Genomic DNA, 17,119 nt, shown 5'->3' with positions numbered 1-17,119 from the left:
ATCTCTTCCATACACCCCAGGCATCTTTCAAACTGCTGCTTCTGTGCTGTATCTCCATGGGCTATTTGTTGTTCTATCGCTTTAAGGGTGGGGATTCAGTTTCCTCTAGCCCTCCTGGATCTCCCAGAGTGAGCCCACTGATTTTTTAAATTCCAGGCTTTGGCTGTGTCCCTGCAGCTTGGTAAAAATATATAAAATAGAATATAAAATAAAATTTTAAAAATAATAAAATAAAAATTAAAATATAAAAGTTAAAATAGAATAAAATATTCCAGGCTTTAAGTCCCACTGGTTAGAAGAACTCACGAAATTTGGTTTTCTAGTCAAGAGGTATTAGTGGGGGTGGATCTTCCCTGTGCAGCCTCCCTGGTATAATAGTCCCCTTCCTCCAGGGGACAGTCCTGTGAATCCGTTTAGCTTCCCACTGTGTCTCCACCCTTCCTACCCTCTTCAATATGGCCTTTTCTCTACATTTAGTTGTGGAGTTTGTTCTGCCAGTCTTCAGGTCATTTTCTGGGTTCTGATATGTGTGTTACCTAGTTGTATTCATGGGACAAGGTGAGCTTAGCGTCCTCCTACTCTGCTATCTTTCTAGCAATCTCTCCCTCAGTATATGTTTTTATACAATCTGATTTACCACTATAGTAATGTTTTACATACCCTTCACATACTCAATAAATAAACTGTTAAAATCAACCAGTATATACAGTGACAAGAAATGGATGCAAATATTAACAACTGAAGTTAATTATATACAAATGAATAACATAATCACATTGGGAAGAAAAGAACTAGCTAGTAACTTTGGAAAACAATATCCTCACCGAATAATATAAGGTTAAATACAAAAGAATGGTACATAAATGCTGTACTAGTCACAAAATGTGTTTCTTGCAGGGAAATGAGTTAACAACTCTGAAACTACTTTATGTGTACACTAGAAATGAATGAATAAATATATTGTAGATAATAAGAACTGAATTTCTCACTCTTGTGAAAGAAGTTACAAATAAGGAACAGGAAAAGACTAAAATGAACCCTATGGTATAGGATTGGAATTTGACCTATCAGTATTAAGTCATGTTTTAAATATATACACAGAAAGATAAATGAATATAGATGTGTATATATATGTGGGCTAATACATGTACATATACTTCCTAGCTCTCTTTGTAAGAGGGCCCAGAAGAAATGACATCCCAGTAGTTGAACACACCTAGCCCCAGATCTTGGTTTCTAAACATCAATCTCTAATAAAAGGAACCATGGCTTTTGGAAAAGTCATTGATTTCAGGGTTGGGCAGGGAATATATAAAATGATCCTGGAACATCTTATGGTTCTAGATAGATAGATAGATAGATAGATAGTTAGCCATTTGTTGAAAGAACACAGGAGTCAACCTGAAGGAGCTCCTAATGGCCAAATCTGGATCAATTGAAGCTAATAATAATAATAATGATAATAATAATAAACAACTATAACCCACAGGGTAGAATAAATATCTACGAGTCTCTATCAATATAAGTTAATAAAGGGAAGAGGTAGCTCTTCTTTGCAGTAGAGTTCCAATTAATAAACGAGGAATAAGGAAATAGAAAATTACTATTAGGTAACATTATAGTAATGATTGTTGCAGGCAATATTTATCAACGAATTCCAAAATTAGTGGACAAAAGTTGGAGAAGACAGAACGTGCATAGTCTCAAAGTATCTTCCCCAAGATATTTATTAACTACAGAGGGAAAAACAGTAACTTCACAGCAAACAAACCATTTTAACCAAGTGATCAATGTTAACATTATGTCATAACACAAACCCCTGTAATAGGATGTACTGAGGACGCAGATTATTTATGGGGTATTTTTTTTTTATTTTTTTTTTTAAGATTTTTAAAATTTATTTATTTGAGACAGAGAGAATGAGAGAGAGAGAGCACATGAGAGGTGGGAGGGTCAGAGGCAGAAGCAGGCTCCCCGCCGAGCAGGGAGCCCGATGCGGGACTCGATCCAGGGACTCCAGGATCATGACCTGAGCCGAAGGCAGTCGCTTAACCAACTGAGCCACCCAGGCGCCCTATTTATGGGGTATTTTTGCCCCCAGAATGCATAACCTCAATCCAATAATGAAAAATATTAGAGAAACCAAAATTAAGAGACATTTAAAAAATAAAATTCTTTGAAAATTTCAAGATCATGAAAACAATGAATGACTAAGGAAATGATATAGACTGCAGAAGACTAAGAAACAAGTAGGTGTTATATGAGACGTTGGATAGAATCCTGGGACAGAAAAACACATTAGTGGGAAAACTGGTGAAATCAAATGAGATCTTCAGTTAATAGTATTGTATCAATTTTAATTTCCTGATCCTGGCAGTGTACTATGGTTATGTAATATGTTAATATTAGGGGAAGCTGGGTTAAAAATATATGGAAACTGGTATTGTGGCTTTTCTTTAAGTCTAAAATTAATATGAAATAAAAAGTTTAAAGAAAAAAACTATTTTGAATTATTTACTACAGCTGAATCTAGGCATACCTGATTGACCAGCAATTCCATTCATAGGCGAAATGCATGCATATGTGCTCAAAACATATTCACAAAAATTTTATAGTGATATTATTTCTAGTAGACAACAACAGAATAGATAAAATCATAAAATGGAATGATAGTAATGAAAATTAATGAACTATAGCTTTATACAAAGAATCGCATGAACATAGTATTAAGCAAAAGAAGCCAAACGTTGAAGAATATATACTGCATGATTCCATTTATCAGGCAAAATCAATCTACAGCGTTAAAGATGAGGGTAATAGTTGTCTTTGGGGAAAATAGGGAGGTTTCTGTAGTGCAGATTATATATATAATTTCTGGGTTTGTACATTTCGTGATGATTCATGAAATTTTTCCAATTGTGAGTTTTTGCTTATGTTTATTATAATTTTTTCTAAGTTTTTAAAAGAAGAATTCAGCCTATGTTTCCATCCAAGATGAAGTTACAGGGACAAGATTCATCCTCTTATCTAAAACAATGAAAAGAGGGCCACCTAAAATGATTAATAGAAATAAACCCCAGAGCTCAGACAGGGAGGAGAAATATTTTCTGTTCCCAGATGGAGTAAAAAGCTTTGTTCATGTGACATCTGATAGAGTACTCAGAAAGGTTTTTGCCTCATAGTGGGGGCAAAATTAGCCATACAGCAAATGCTCCTATAGTCTCACCTAACAATATACAAAAGTAAAACTCAAAAGGATCAAACTACTACTACATAACCATATCCTAAAAGTTTGAAAATATTTATAGGATTAGGAAAATACCCAGCATCTAATAAGATAAAGTTCACAATATCTGACATCCAATAAAAAATATCAGGGAAAAGGTGTGACATCAGGGAAGATGGCTGAGTAGGAAGCACAAGGAATCCATCTCTCCAACTAAACAACAACTATAGGGGCGCCTGGGTGGCTCAGTCGTTGCGCGTCTGCCTTCGGCTCAGGTCATGGTCCCGGGGTCCTGGGATCGGGCCCCGCATCGGGCTCCCTGCTCCGCGGGAGGCCTGCTTCTCCCTCTCCCACTCCCCCTGCTTGTGTTCCCTCTCTCGCTGTGTCTCTCTGTCATATAAATAAATAAAATCTTTAAAAAAAAAAAAACTATAATGGCAGTATATGTGATTTAATTAATTTGGGATTCTGATGTTTATTCAATGGCTTACAACTTTTAAGGGAAGGCTTGACCAGTAAAGTGTAATTTCAGCCTTTACAATAGTAGCAGGTATCCATTCCCCACCCTCCACCCCTGTTACGGGAAACATTCCTAGAACAGCTTACAAGAGCCTGGGTGGGCAATAAGAATCTTGTCTTCCAAGTAAGAGATCTGTCTCCTGATTGTGAACTACTGTTTCAGATCACAGAGGTGCAGATACAAAGGCAGGCTACCATTATTGCAGTCTCCAATGGGTGAAGCAGCTTTCAGGGCATTTGAAGAGATAGCTTCTGTCCTTTTCCTTTCAGTTTTCCTTTTTCTCCCCTTTGGGAACCAGACATTTAAAGATTAGGACATCCAAAAGCAATTGTATATTCAGAGGAATTTAGAAAGTCATTATGCATGCCCAGAAAAAGATGCAGGCTGACTCCTGGCACATAGAGATAAACAACAACAAAACAAAACAGAAAAGAAAAGAAAGGAAAAGAGAAGAAAAGAAAAGAAAAACCAAACAAAAGCCAAAAACCAACCAAACAAACAAACAAAAAACAATCCTGGGGGTGGGGGAGAAGGAGAATCTGATTTTCAGACTTACCAAATTATAAGATTCAAAAGTTCAATTTTCAATAACAACCAAAAAATCACAAGAGATACAGAGAAATAGGAAAATATGTTCTATTCAAAGGGAAAAAAATTACAAAAACCATCACCAAGGAAGAACAGATTGCAGTCTTCCTAGACAAAAACTTTAATAAAATAAAAAAAATTATAAAATAAAATAAATTTTTAAATAAAATAAAACAACTGACTTGAAGATACTTAAAGAGTTAAAGGAAGACATGGACAGGTCAGAAAAATTACGTATGAACACAACAGAAATATCAGTAAAGAGATAAAAAAAACATAAAAAGGATACAAGAGGAAATTCTGGAGTTGAGAAGTATATCTGAAACTGAAAGAAAGAAAGAAAGAAAAAGAAAGAAAGAAAGAAAGAAAGAAGTCTCTACTAGAAGGATTCAAAAGCATTTTTAAGCATGCAGAAGAAAGAATCAGCAAACTTGAAGATAAGACAATTGAAATGATAAAGTCTGAGGAACAGAAAGATAAAAGTGAACAGAACCTGGGGGATCTGGGGGACACCATTAAGAAAGCAATATACACATTGTGGGAGTCCATAAAGAAGACAAGAGAAAGCAACAGATTATTTAAAGAATTAATGGCTGAAAGCTTCCCAAACTTAAGGAAATACATGAATCTACAAATTTAAGAAGCTCAATGAATCCAAGTGGGCTAAACTCAAAGAGACCCATGCTGAGACAAATAATAAACTGTTGAAAGCCAAAGAGAAAATGTTGAAAATAGCAACAGAGACACAACTCATCACATACAAAGGATTCCCATTAAGATTATTATTAGTAGAATTTTCATCAGAAACTTTGGAGACCAGAAGTCAGTGGGTTGATGTTTTCAAAGTGCTGAGAGGAAGAAAATGTGAACCAAAAATTCTATATCTGGCAAAATTGTCTTTCAAAAATAAGGAATTAAGGGGCGCCTGGGTGGCTCAGTTGGTTAAGCGACTGCCTTCGGCTCAGGTCATGATTCTGGAGACCCTGGATCGAGTCCCGCATCGGGCTCCCTGCTCGGCAGGGAGTCTGCTTCGTCCTCTGACCCTATCCCCTCTCATGTGTTCTCTCTCTCTCATTCTCTCTCTCTCAAATAAATAAATAAAATCTTTAAAAAAAAAAAAAAAAGGAATTAAGACATTACCAGACAAACAAAAGCTGAGAAAGTACATCACCACTGGACCTGTCCTATAAGGTATGCTAAAAAGAGTCCTTCAGGTTGAAATGAAAGTATTCAAAATTCTGTGGAGAAATAAAGATCTCTGATAAAGGCAAATACACAGGCAATTACAAAAGCTAGTAGTATTGTAATTTTGATTTATAACTCCATTTCTTATTTTCTACATTATTTAAAATACAAATGCAGGGGCGCCTGGGTGGCTCAGTCGTTAAGCGTCTGCCTTGGGCTTGGGTCATGATCCCAGGGTCCTGGGATCGAGCCCCACATCGGGCTCCCTGCTCGGCGGGAAGCTTGCTTCTCCCTCTCCCACTCCTCCTGCTTGTGTTCCCTCTCTTGCTGTGTCTCTCTCTGTCAAATAAATAAATAAAATCTTTTAAAAAAATTGTAAAATACAAATGCATAAAAAACAATTATTAGTCTGTTTGGGGGCACACAATGTACAGATGTAATTTGTGACATCAGTAACTGAAAGGAGTGGGGACAGAACGGTATAGGGGCAAAGTTGTTTTATGTGATTAAAGTTAAGCTAGTATAAATTCAAACTAAGAGTGTATAACTTTACAATATTATTTGTAACCACAAAGAAAATATGTATAGAATATACACAAAAGGAAATGAGAAGGGAATCAAAACATTTCACTAAAGGGGCACATGTCTGGCTCAGTCAGAAGAGTGTGTGACTCTTGGTCTTGTGGTCATGAGTTCAAGCCCCATGTAGAGATTACTTAAATAAATAAAATAAAATAAAAACATTTCACTAAAAAAAAAAAATCATCTAAACACAAAAGATGACAATAATGCAAAAAATGAGTGGGGAAAAGATATAATGCAAAGAGAAAACAAATAACAAAATGGCAAAAATTGAGTCCCTTGTTATTAGTAATTACTTTAAATTTTATGGATTAAACCATCTTATCAAAACATAACAATTGGCAGACTAGATTTTTAGCTATGGTTCATCTATATGCTGTTTATAAAAGACTCATTTTAAATATTTTTATTTATTTATTTGACACAGAGACACAGCGAGAGAGGGAACACAAGCAGGGGGAGTGGGAGAGAGAGAAGCAGGCTCCCCACTGAGCAGGGAGGCCCAATGTGGGGCTCAATCCCAGGACCCTGAGCTGAAGGCAGACGTTTAACGACTGAGCCACCCAGGCGCCCCTAAGAGACTTGTTTTAAATCCAAAGATCCAAAGGGGTTGAAAATGAAAGAATGGGAAAAGATATTCCATACAAATAATAACAAAAAGAGATCTGAGTGTCTATATTAAATATATCAGACCAAACAGACTTTATTTTTTTATTTTTATTATTTTTTAAAGATTTTATTTATTTATTTGAGAGAGCGAGAATGAGAGAGAGTACATGAGAGGGGGGAGGGTCAGAGAGAGAAGGAGGCTCCTCGCCGAGCAGGGAGCCCGATGCGGGACTCGATCCCGGGACTCCAGGATCATGACCTGAGCCGAAGGCAGTCGCTTAACCAACTGAGCCACCCAGGCGCCCCTCAAACAGACTTTAAATAAAAAAAGATCACAAGAAGGTTACCTGGGTGGCTCAGTCACTTTAAGCGTCTGACTCTTGACTTTGGCTTAGGTCATGATCTCAGGGTCGTGAGATCAAGCTCTGTGCTAGGCATGGAACCTGCTTAAGATTCTCTCTCCCTCTCCCTCGGACCCTTCCTCCTCTAAAAAAATATTACAAGAGATAGTAATAATAGGTTCAATACAGCAAGAAAAAACAGTTAAAAACATTTATGCACCTAAATAACAGACTGTCAAAATTTAAGAAGTGAAAACTGACAGAATTGAAGGGAGAAGCAGTTCTACAATGGTGGGAGACTTCAGTACTTCACTTTCAATAACAGAACAACTAGACAGAAGATAAGTTAGGAAATAAAGGACTAAAACAACACAGTAAACCATCTAGATATAACAGATGTATACAGAACACTTCATCAAACAACAGAATACACAATTTTCTCAAGTGCATGTGGGACATTCTCCAGGAGAGACCATATGTTAGGCCACAAAATAAATTTCAATATATTAAAAAATATATCATACAAAGCATTTTTTTCCAATCACAATGAGAAAAAGTTAGAATCCAATCACAGAAAAAAAAAACTAGAAAATTCACGTGTGTGGAAATGGACACATTCTTAAGCAGTAAGTGGGTCAAAGAAAATCACAAGGAACATTAGAAAATACATATGGATGAAAATGAAAACATAACATACCAAAATTTATGGGATGTAGCAAAAGCAGTGCTAAAAAGGAAATTTGTAGGAAAAAAATTTCTAGGAAGTTTACATGAAAAATATCTCAAGTCAATAACCTAACTTTACATGTTAAGGAACTAGAAAAAAATAATTAAAAACCCAAAGCTAGCAGAAGGAAGGAATTAGTAAACATTAGAGCAGACATAATAAAAGAGTAGAGAAAAACAATGAAACAAAAGTTGCTTCTTCTAAAAAGAACCAACATTGACAAACCTTTAGCTAGACTGACTAAAAAAAAAAAAGAGAGAGAAGACTTAAATTACTAAAATTAGAAACCAACATGGGGATATTACTACTGATTCTACAGAAATAAACAGGATTATTAGAGGGTGATATGAATAGTTGTATGTCACATGCCACCCAACTGGATAGCCTAGATGAAATGGAAAGATTCCTAAAAGCACAAAACATATGAAGACTGAAATACAAAGAAATATAGTATCTGAAAAGACTTCTAACTATAAAGGAAAACAAATCAGTAACAAAAAACCTTCCAATAAAGAAAAACCCTAGGCCAGATGACTTCACTAGTGGATTCTACCAAACTAGAGAGTAGATACGTCCCTGATAGGCCAGTGAAAGTGTATTGAAACTGCTTCTGGTGGTCCTTATTGACAGGTATGAAGTAAAACCATTTGTCAGATCAGTAGCTACATACCAGATACCAGAGGATGTGTTAATTTACTCAAGCAATGAAACATCTGGGACACAGCTGCAATTGGAGTTACCACTTGGTTAGTTAATTTTACAATAATCCACTTTTAGTCTCCAAGATCCATCTGTCTTCTGCACAGGCCAAAGAGGCAAGTTGAATGAAGAGATGATAGGAATCTACACTCTTGCATCTTTCCTTGATGGTGGGACTTATTTCTGCAATCTCTCTAGAGATGCAGTATTGCTATTGGTTTACTATTTTCTTTCTTTCTTTTTTTAAAAGATTTTATTTATTTATTTGCGAGAGAGAGAATGAAAGACAGAGAGCATGAGAGGGAGGAGGGTCAGAGGGAGAAGCAGACTCCCTGCCGAGCAGGGAGCCCGATGCGGGACTCGATCCCGGGACTCCAGGACCATGACCTGAGCCGAAGGCAGTCGCTTAACCAACTGAGCCACCCAGGCGCCCCGGTTTACTATTTTCTTAAGTAAAGGAAGTTCTAGTGGCTTCCACTTGGCATTTCCCACCATAATAACCTTTACTCCACAGGTCAAGGAATCAATGTGAGGATTCTGCCAGCTGCTGACTAGGTCTATTCTATCTGTGCATTTCAGATCTGGTGAAATAAGGGTCTCCTTCAGAACACACACGGGAGCTTTCAGGTCATTCATGTGGTGCTTGAGCTAGAAAGTCAAACCCCTGAGCTCAACCTTTTATTCCCCCACTTTATCCAGTGACATTAGGAGCAACCAACCAGTCTCATTGTATTTATTAGTTTGCCAAAAATGTTTGAAAGTATCATATACACAGTTACCCAGATTCCTGCTTCTTATAAGCAGTTGATTAGGAGTATCCAATAGTGATATTTTACATATCTTAATTGACAGACCATGCCAAGGACTATCAATGCTCTTTTTAATACTGGAAATGGAGTCATTCATATCTTTAAGTCTAATCAGATTAGAAAGCCAATTCTAGAAATCCTAAACCCAATTCAGAAAACTTATCCTTAAGATTCTGTTTCTCCAGAACCACTCTCTCTATACCAGAATCTGTGTTAGTAGTATTAGTCAGGTTTCTCCAGAGAAACAGAAACAATGGGATATATATGTACACAGGTAGATAAATATATATGAAGATCTATTTTAAAAATACATATATATGTGTGTATGTGTGTATACACATACACACATATATATATCTCTATACATATATATATATGTATAGAGATTTATTATAAAGAATTGGTTCACATGATTATGGAGGCTAAGCAGTCTCACGATTTTCAGTTGCCAAGCTGGAAACCCAGTAGAGCCTATGGTATAGGTCCAGTCCAAAAGTCAGCAGGCTCAAGACTCAAAAAATGCTAATGTTTCAGTTCATATTTGAAGGCAGGAAAAGACTAATGTCCCAGCTCAAGGAAGGCAGGGAGGTAGAGCTCCCTTTTTGTTCTATTTAGGTTTTTAATTGATTGGATGAGACCCACCCACATTAGAGAAGACATTCTGCTTTACTTAGTCCGATTCAAGTTTAATGTCATCCAGAGACATCTTCACAGACTTACTCAGAATTTTGACTAAATGTCTGGGCACGCTGTAGCCCACTCAAGTTGACACATAAAATTAACTATCACAACTATCAACACAGCAAAAAGCCAATACACAGAATGGAGGAAAATATTTGCAAATCATATATCTGATAAATGGTTAATATCCAGAATATATAAAGACTTCTAGAACTCAACAAGAACAAACCCAGTCCCAAAATGGGCAAAGGATTTGAATAGACATTTCCCCAAAGAGTGTATATACATGGCCAACAAGCACATGAGAAGATGCTCAACATCACTAGTCATTAGGGAAATGCAAATCAAAGCCACAATGAGATACTTCACACCCATTAAGATGGCTGTTATCAGAAAGGAAAAAAAATAACAAGTGTTGGTGAGGATGTGGAGAAACTGGAACCCTTGTGCACTGCTGATGGGAACATAAAATACTGTAGCCACTACAAAAAAAGTAAGGCAGTTTCTCAAAAAATGAAAAATAGAATTACTATATGAGCCAGAAATTCTACTCCTCTAAGTAAATAGTGTAAATGAAATAATAAAGGTCAGTGTGGAAATCAGTAAAATAGAACACAGAATTAAAATCTGTGAAATCAAAAGCTAGTTCTTTGGGGCTCAGTCGGTAGAGCATGTGACTCTTGATTTTGGGGCTGTGAGGTCAAGCCCCAACTTAGGTGTAGAGATTACTTAAAAATGAAATCTTTAGGGGCACCTGGGTGGCTCAGTCAGTTGAGCGGCTGACTCTTGATTTTGGCTCAAGTCATGATCTCAGGGTCCTGGTGGGATCAAGCCCTGCATCAGGCTCTGCGCTCAGCTGGGAATCTGCTTGAAGATTTTTTATTATCTTGTATTCAATTTGCTAAAATTTTGTTAATTTTGTGTCTTGCTCACTCGCTCTCTAAAATAAATAAATAAATCTTTAAAAAAGTAAAATCTTTTTTTTTTTTTTTAATCTTTTTTTTTTTTTTAAGATTTTACTTATTTGTTTGAGAGAAAGAGAGATCGAACACGAGTTGGGGGCAGAGGCAGAGGGAGAGGGAGTAGCAGACCCCCGGTGAGCAGGTAGCCTGATACCAGGCTCAATCCCAGGACCCTAAGAGGCAGACACGTACCGGCTGAGCCACCCAGTTGACCCCCAAAAGTAAAATCTTTAAAAAAAAGTTGGTTCTTTGAAAATAACAATAAAATTGATAAACCTCTAGCCAGATAGATAAGAGAGAGAGAAGACAAATTGCTAATATCAGAAATGAAAAGTGATATTATTACAGATTCTACAGATAATAAAGGGATAATAAGGGATTATTATGAACAACTTTGGGCCAGTAAAATGATGTAAGATAAAATGGACAAATTACAAGACACAAACTGTGAAAGCTCACTCAAGAAGACGGATAACCTGAGGGGTGCCTGGGTGGCTCAGTTCATTAAGTGTCTGACTTCGGCTCAAGTCTCAATCTTGGGGTCCTGGGATCAAGCCCTGCATCAGGCTCCCCGCCCAGTGGGTAGTCTGCTTGTCCCTCTCCCTTTGCCCCTCCCTCTGCTTGTGCTCTCTCTGTCTTTCTTTCACACAAATAAATAAAATTTTTTTAAAAAAAGAAGACAGATAACCTGAATAGCTGTACAATTTTTTAGAATTGAATTTCTAGTTTAAAACTTTCCTATGAGTTAAACCACAAGTCTAGATGGTTCCATTGATTATTTCTCCTACCCCACCCAAACACTTAGTGGGTTTCTATCAAACATAAAAGGAAATGCCAATTCTCAAAAAGTCTTACAGAAAATTGAAAAGAATAATTCTGAGTCTATAAAGCTAGCATTAGTCTGATGCCAAAACCAAGGTATTAAAAGAAAACTACAGACTAATATGTTTTATAAACATAGACACAAAATTAACAAAATTTTAGCAAATTGAATACAAGATAATAAAAAGAACGCTACATTATGAGTAAATGTAATTTATCCAAAAAATGCAAGGTTGGTTTATCAGTCATAAATCAATGTAATTCCCTATTTTAACAGATTCTAAAAGACAAAACAAACAAACATGACTATCCCAATAGATGCAGGAAAACCTTTTGATAAAACCCAGTATCTATTCCTGATTAAAAATATCAGCAAGGTGGGAAAAGAAGAGAATTTCCCCAACTTGATAAAGAATGCCATAAAAAAATATACTGCTACTATCATACTCAATGGGGGAAGACTGAATGCTTTTCCTTAACATCAAGAAGAAAGCAAGGATGTTTCACCACTTCTATTCAACTTTATACTGGAGTTCCTTGACTACTCAGTAAATTAAAAAGGAAGTTTATTTATTTTCCTCCCTCCCCCCAAAAACAAATTTGAAATGCACACAGATATGAAAAGGGGAATCAAACTGCCTCTTTTAGCATATAACAGGGTTGTCTATATAGAAAATCCCAAAGAAAGTATAAAGAAAATCTATGAGGACTCATAACTAGGTTTTATTATACAAGATGAACACACAAAAATCTATTGTATTTCTATATATTAGTTGTGAACAATTGAGAATGGAAATTAAAAAGCAATACTATTCGCAATAGTAAAAAAATATGAAATACTTAGGGACAAATCTAACAAAAGATATGCAAGGCCTAGCACTTCTGAGAAAAAATTAGACCTAAATAAAAACAGAGATATGCTGTTTTCACAGGTCAGAAGACTCAAAATTAAGTTCTCAATTCTCCCCGAATTGATCTATAGCAGTAGGCTTTTTCCCCCAGTAGAATTTGACAGCCTGATTCTAAATTTTATATGGAAATGCAAAGGGAGAAAGCAGTGTAGATAGAGACAGTTTTTAGGTTATGAGTGTTTGAGTGTGTCACGCCAGAGAAAGAAGCCCAAGAAGAGGAAATGAGGGTAAAAGGAAGATGTGAGAGAAGTTGGGCATAATTGAAAAACAACAAAGTTGGAGAACTAAAAGTTTATGATTTCAAGAATTATCATAAAACCTCAGTAATCAAAAAACAAACAAAAGACCAAAAACCCTCAGTAATCAAGACATTGTAGTATTAGCATAAACATAGATAAATAGATCAAGAGAACGGACTAGAGAGTCCATAAATTCATACATATATGGTTAATTAATTTTCAATAAAGGTGCAATGCAATGGAGAAGGGATAGTCTTTTAAACAAATGGATCTAGAATAATTGTCTAAAAAAAACCCACAATATCTCAATCAATATCTGATATCATATACAAAGATTAAGACAAAATGAACCATAGACCTAAATGTAAAATTCCTAGAATACATAGGAGAAAATGTTTGTGACCTTGGGTTAGTCAAAGTTTGCTTCGAAAGAAAGAAAACATTGATAAATTGGACTAAGGAATTTTGTTCTTTGAAAGACACAATTAGTAGAAAAAGACAAGCCATGGAATGGGAAAAAATATTTGCAAATCACTTATCTGCTAAAAGTTGCAATCAAAATACATAAAAATACTCAAAACTCAATAATAAGAACCTAGACTTACAAGCTTTTAAAATATGGTCAAAATATTTGAACTACCAAAGAAGACATACTGAGTGCAAATAAACTTGTGGAAAGTTGCTCAAAATCATTAGTCATTATGAAACTGCAAATTAAAACCACAATGAGATACTATTGTATACCTTTTGGAATGGTTAAAATTAAAAAGACCGACAACATCAGGTGTTGATAAAGATGTGGAGCAACTGCAAATCTCATATACTGCTTGTGGGAATATAAAATAGTATAACCACTTTTTTAAAAGTTTTAATTTAAATTCCAGTTAGTTAACATACAGTGTAATATTATTTTCAGGTGTACAATATTATTCCACGCTCCCACAAAACACCCGGTGCTCCTCACAAGTGCACTCCTTATTCCCTTTCTCTATTTAACCCATCCTCCCACCCACCTCCCCTCTGGTAACCATCAGTTTGTTGTCTATAGTTAAGAGTTAGTTACTTGTTTGCCTCTCTTCCCCACTCCCAACCATGTTCATTTGTTTTGTTTCTTAAATTCCACATATGAGTGAAATCAAATGGTATTCGTCTTTCTCTGACTGACTTATATCACTTAGCATACTACTCTCTGGCTCCATCCACATCGTTGCAAATGCAAGATTTCATTCTTTTTATGGCTGAGTAATATTCCATTGTATGTGTATACCACATCTTCTTTATCCATTCATCAGTTGATGGACATTTGGGCTTTTTCCATAATTTGGCTATTGTTGATAATGCTGCTGTAAATATAGGGGTGCATGTATCCCTTCAAATCAGTATTTTTGTATCCTTTGGGTAAATACCTAGTAGTGCAGTTGCCGGGTCGTAGGATAGTTCAATTTTTAACTTTTTGAGGAACCTCCATACTATTTTCCGGAGTGGCTGCACCAGTTTGCATTCCCACCAACAGTGTAAGAGTTTTTCTCTTTCTTGGCATCCTTGCCAACACCTGTTATTTCCTGTGTTCTTAATTTTAGCCATTCTGACAGGTGTGAGGTGATATCTCATTGTAGTTTTGATTTGTATTTCCCTGATGATGGTATTGGCACAAAAATAGACACATAATTCAATAGAACAAAATAGAAAACCCAGAAATGAACCCACAACTATATGGTCAATTAATCTTCGACAAAGCAGGAAAGAATATCCAATGGAGAAAAGATAGTCTCTTCAATAAATGGTGTTGGGAAAACTGGACAGCAACATGCATAAGAATGAAACTGGACCCCTTTCATATACCATATACAAAAATATATTCAAAATGGATCTAAAGACCTCAATGTGAGACAGGAATCCATTAAAATCCTAGAGGAGAACACAGGTAGTAACCTCTTTGACATAGGTCTCCTGAGCTAAGGGAAACAAAAGCAAAAATAAGGTATTGGGGCTTTATCAAAATAAAAAGCTTTTTTTTTAAGATTTTATTTATTTATTTGACAGAGAGAGAGACAGCGAGAGAGGGAACACAAGTAGGGGGAGTGGGAGAGGGAGAAGCAGGCTCCCCACTGAGCAGGGAGCCCGATGTGGGGCTCGATCTCAGGACCCTGGGATCATGACCTGAGCCGAAGGCAGACGCTTAACACCTGAGCTACCCAAGCGCCCCAAAATAAAAAGCTCTGCACAGCAAAGGAAACAATCAAAAAACTTAAAGGCAACCTACAGAATGGGAGAAGATATTTGCAAATGACATATCTGATAAAGGATTAGTATCCAAAATATATAAAGAACTTATAAAACTCAACACCCAAAAATAAATAATCCAGTTTAAAAATGGGCAAAGACATGAATAGACATTTTTCCAAAGAAGACATCCAGATGGCCAACAGATGTATAACCACTTTTTAGAAGTTTGGTAGTTTTGTTTTTTTTTAAAGATTTTATTTATTTGACAGAGAGATACACAGCGAGAGAGGGAACACAAGCAGGGGGAGTGGGAGAGGGAGAAGCAGGCTTCCCGCTGAGCAGGGAGCCCGATGTGGGGCTCAATCCCAGGACCCTGAGATCATGACCTGAGCCGAAGGCAGACGCTTAACGACTGAGCCATCCAGGCGCCCCAAAAGTTTGGTAGTTTTTAAAAAATTGAACATTTATATACTGTGTGACCCAGCCATTCCAACCTAAGTATTTATCCCAAAGAAATGAAATGTTTATATAAATATGTCTATAAAATAAGTCATGAATAAATATACAAATATTCATAGCCAATTTCATTTTTGGGGGCAGAGGGTGAGGGAATAAGAATCTTTTTTTAAAGATTTTATTTATTTGAGAGAAAGTAGATGCTGTATGATTCCACTTATATAAAATTATTTTAAAATGCAAAATAATCTATAGGGACAGAAAAAGCAGATTGGCAGTTGCCTAGAGATTGGGGTGGGGGGTTGTGAAGGGTATGTGGGAAGAATTGTAACTAAGCGTAAGGAAACTTTTTGGGGTGACGGGTAAGTTCATTATGTTGATTGTGATGAGGTTTTCACAGGTGTTTATATATATCAAAACTTGTATACTTAAAAATATATACAGCTTATTATGTGTCAGTTATACCTCAATAAAGGTGTTAAAAGCAAACACCAGGTTACTGTTGTTAGTTGTGGGGAGTTGGAGCAGGAGTAAGTTTATTTGGAGAATGAGAAAGTACAAATATTTAGCACTCCTTAAACATAGGAAAAAACTTACTTGAATTAATTTCTTTTAACCTGATTTTGTTGTATTCTGAGAGAACAGAACGCAGTATACCCTTAATTGTTTGGAGTTTATTGGATTGTTGTATTATTCAAGCTTTTGTTCATTGTCCTCGGGTTTCTACTGGCCAACAAATCCACTTTCCAGAGCTGGAATTCAAACCAAACTATATTTCTTCATGTTAAAGCTATTTGATAAAAGTTTAGTTGAGAACAAATGAAAACTATTGACTGAAATTAGATATCAATATTAGCTATAGATTTTTATTTTTCTTTCTATCCCAATCACTCAGTAGCACATGTGATTTATTTCTTAAAAGGCTTAATTAATTCTGATAGGAAAGTAAAAGAGACTAACAAAATTGGAGCATGTTATCCACAGAGTCAGGTGAAATTGTCATTTGAAATTAAAGTTACCTCAAACACAGTCAAAGATCATGAAAATAAAATGAGTTCAAAAAATGTAGCTTATCATTGAAGGTTAAAAAACAGTTGTAATCTGTAAACTTCGCATTGACGACCTACCTCTCTGGCTCGATAAAGCTGTGCTTGCTCGATCCTAGAGATGACATTCTGTACTGCAAATGGGATCTCCAGCTGAGGGACCCCTGATTTATAAAGGGCTTTTCTGGACATGATGGAATCCTCAACTTCTTTTTCTGATTCAGATTCGCCGTCTATCCCACTTTGCATTTTGATAAATCCTTTGAAAAGCTGAGTGATTTTCTTTTATTTCTTCTTTTTTCACGGAATATAGGCAAATGCTAATAAAGGTGTCCACAAGGAAGCTAGAAGAGGTCTTTCTGCTCCCAGAGGTTGTGGCTTACCCTAATTTGTTGCTAACCATGGTATTCCAGTCCTGGTGATGTCATAGTAGATCCATTGTGACATCAGTGACTCAAACATCTCTAGAGTGCTTACTATATGCAGAGAA

General features: G+C 36.2%; 1 protein-coding gene across 1 annotated transcript in view; it reads right to left on the bottom strand.

The window, feature by feature from the left end:
- FAM186A (family with sequence similarity 186 member A) overlaps positions 1-16,902 on the bottom strand; it is a 74,167-nt gene extending 57,265 nt beyond the window's left edge. Inside the window, 1 exon segment of the mRNA XM_044915203.1 lies at positions 16,711-16,902. Within this exon segment, the coding sequence (XP_044771138.1) occupies positions 16,711-16,878 (168 nt within the window). The 5' untranslated portion in view covers positions 16,879-16,902.
- Between the last annotated feature and the right edge of the window lie 217 nt (positions 16,903-17,119).

The sequence above is a fragment of the Neomonachus schauinslandi genome, chromosome 5, assembly GCF_002201575.2.
Source record: "Neomonachus schauinslandi chromosome 5, ASM220157v2, whole genome shotgun sequence".
NCBI classification, from domain to species: domain Eukaryota; kingdom Metazoa; phylum Chordata; class Mammalia; order Carnivora; family Phocidae; genus Neomonachus; species Neomonachus schauinslandi.
This window is presented reverse-complemented; position numbering and strand designations above follow the sequence as displayed.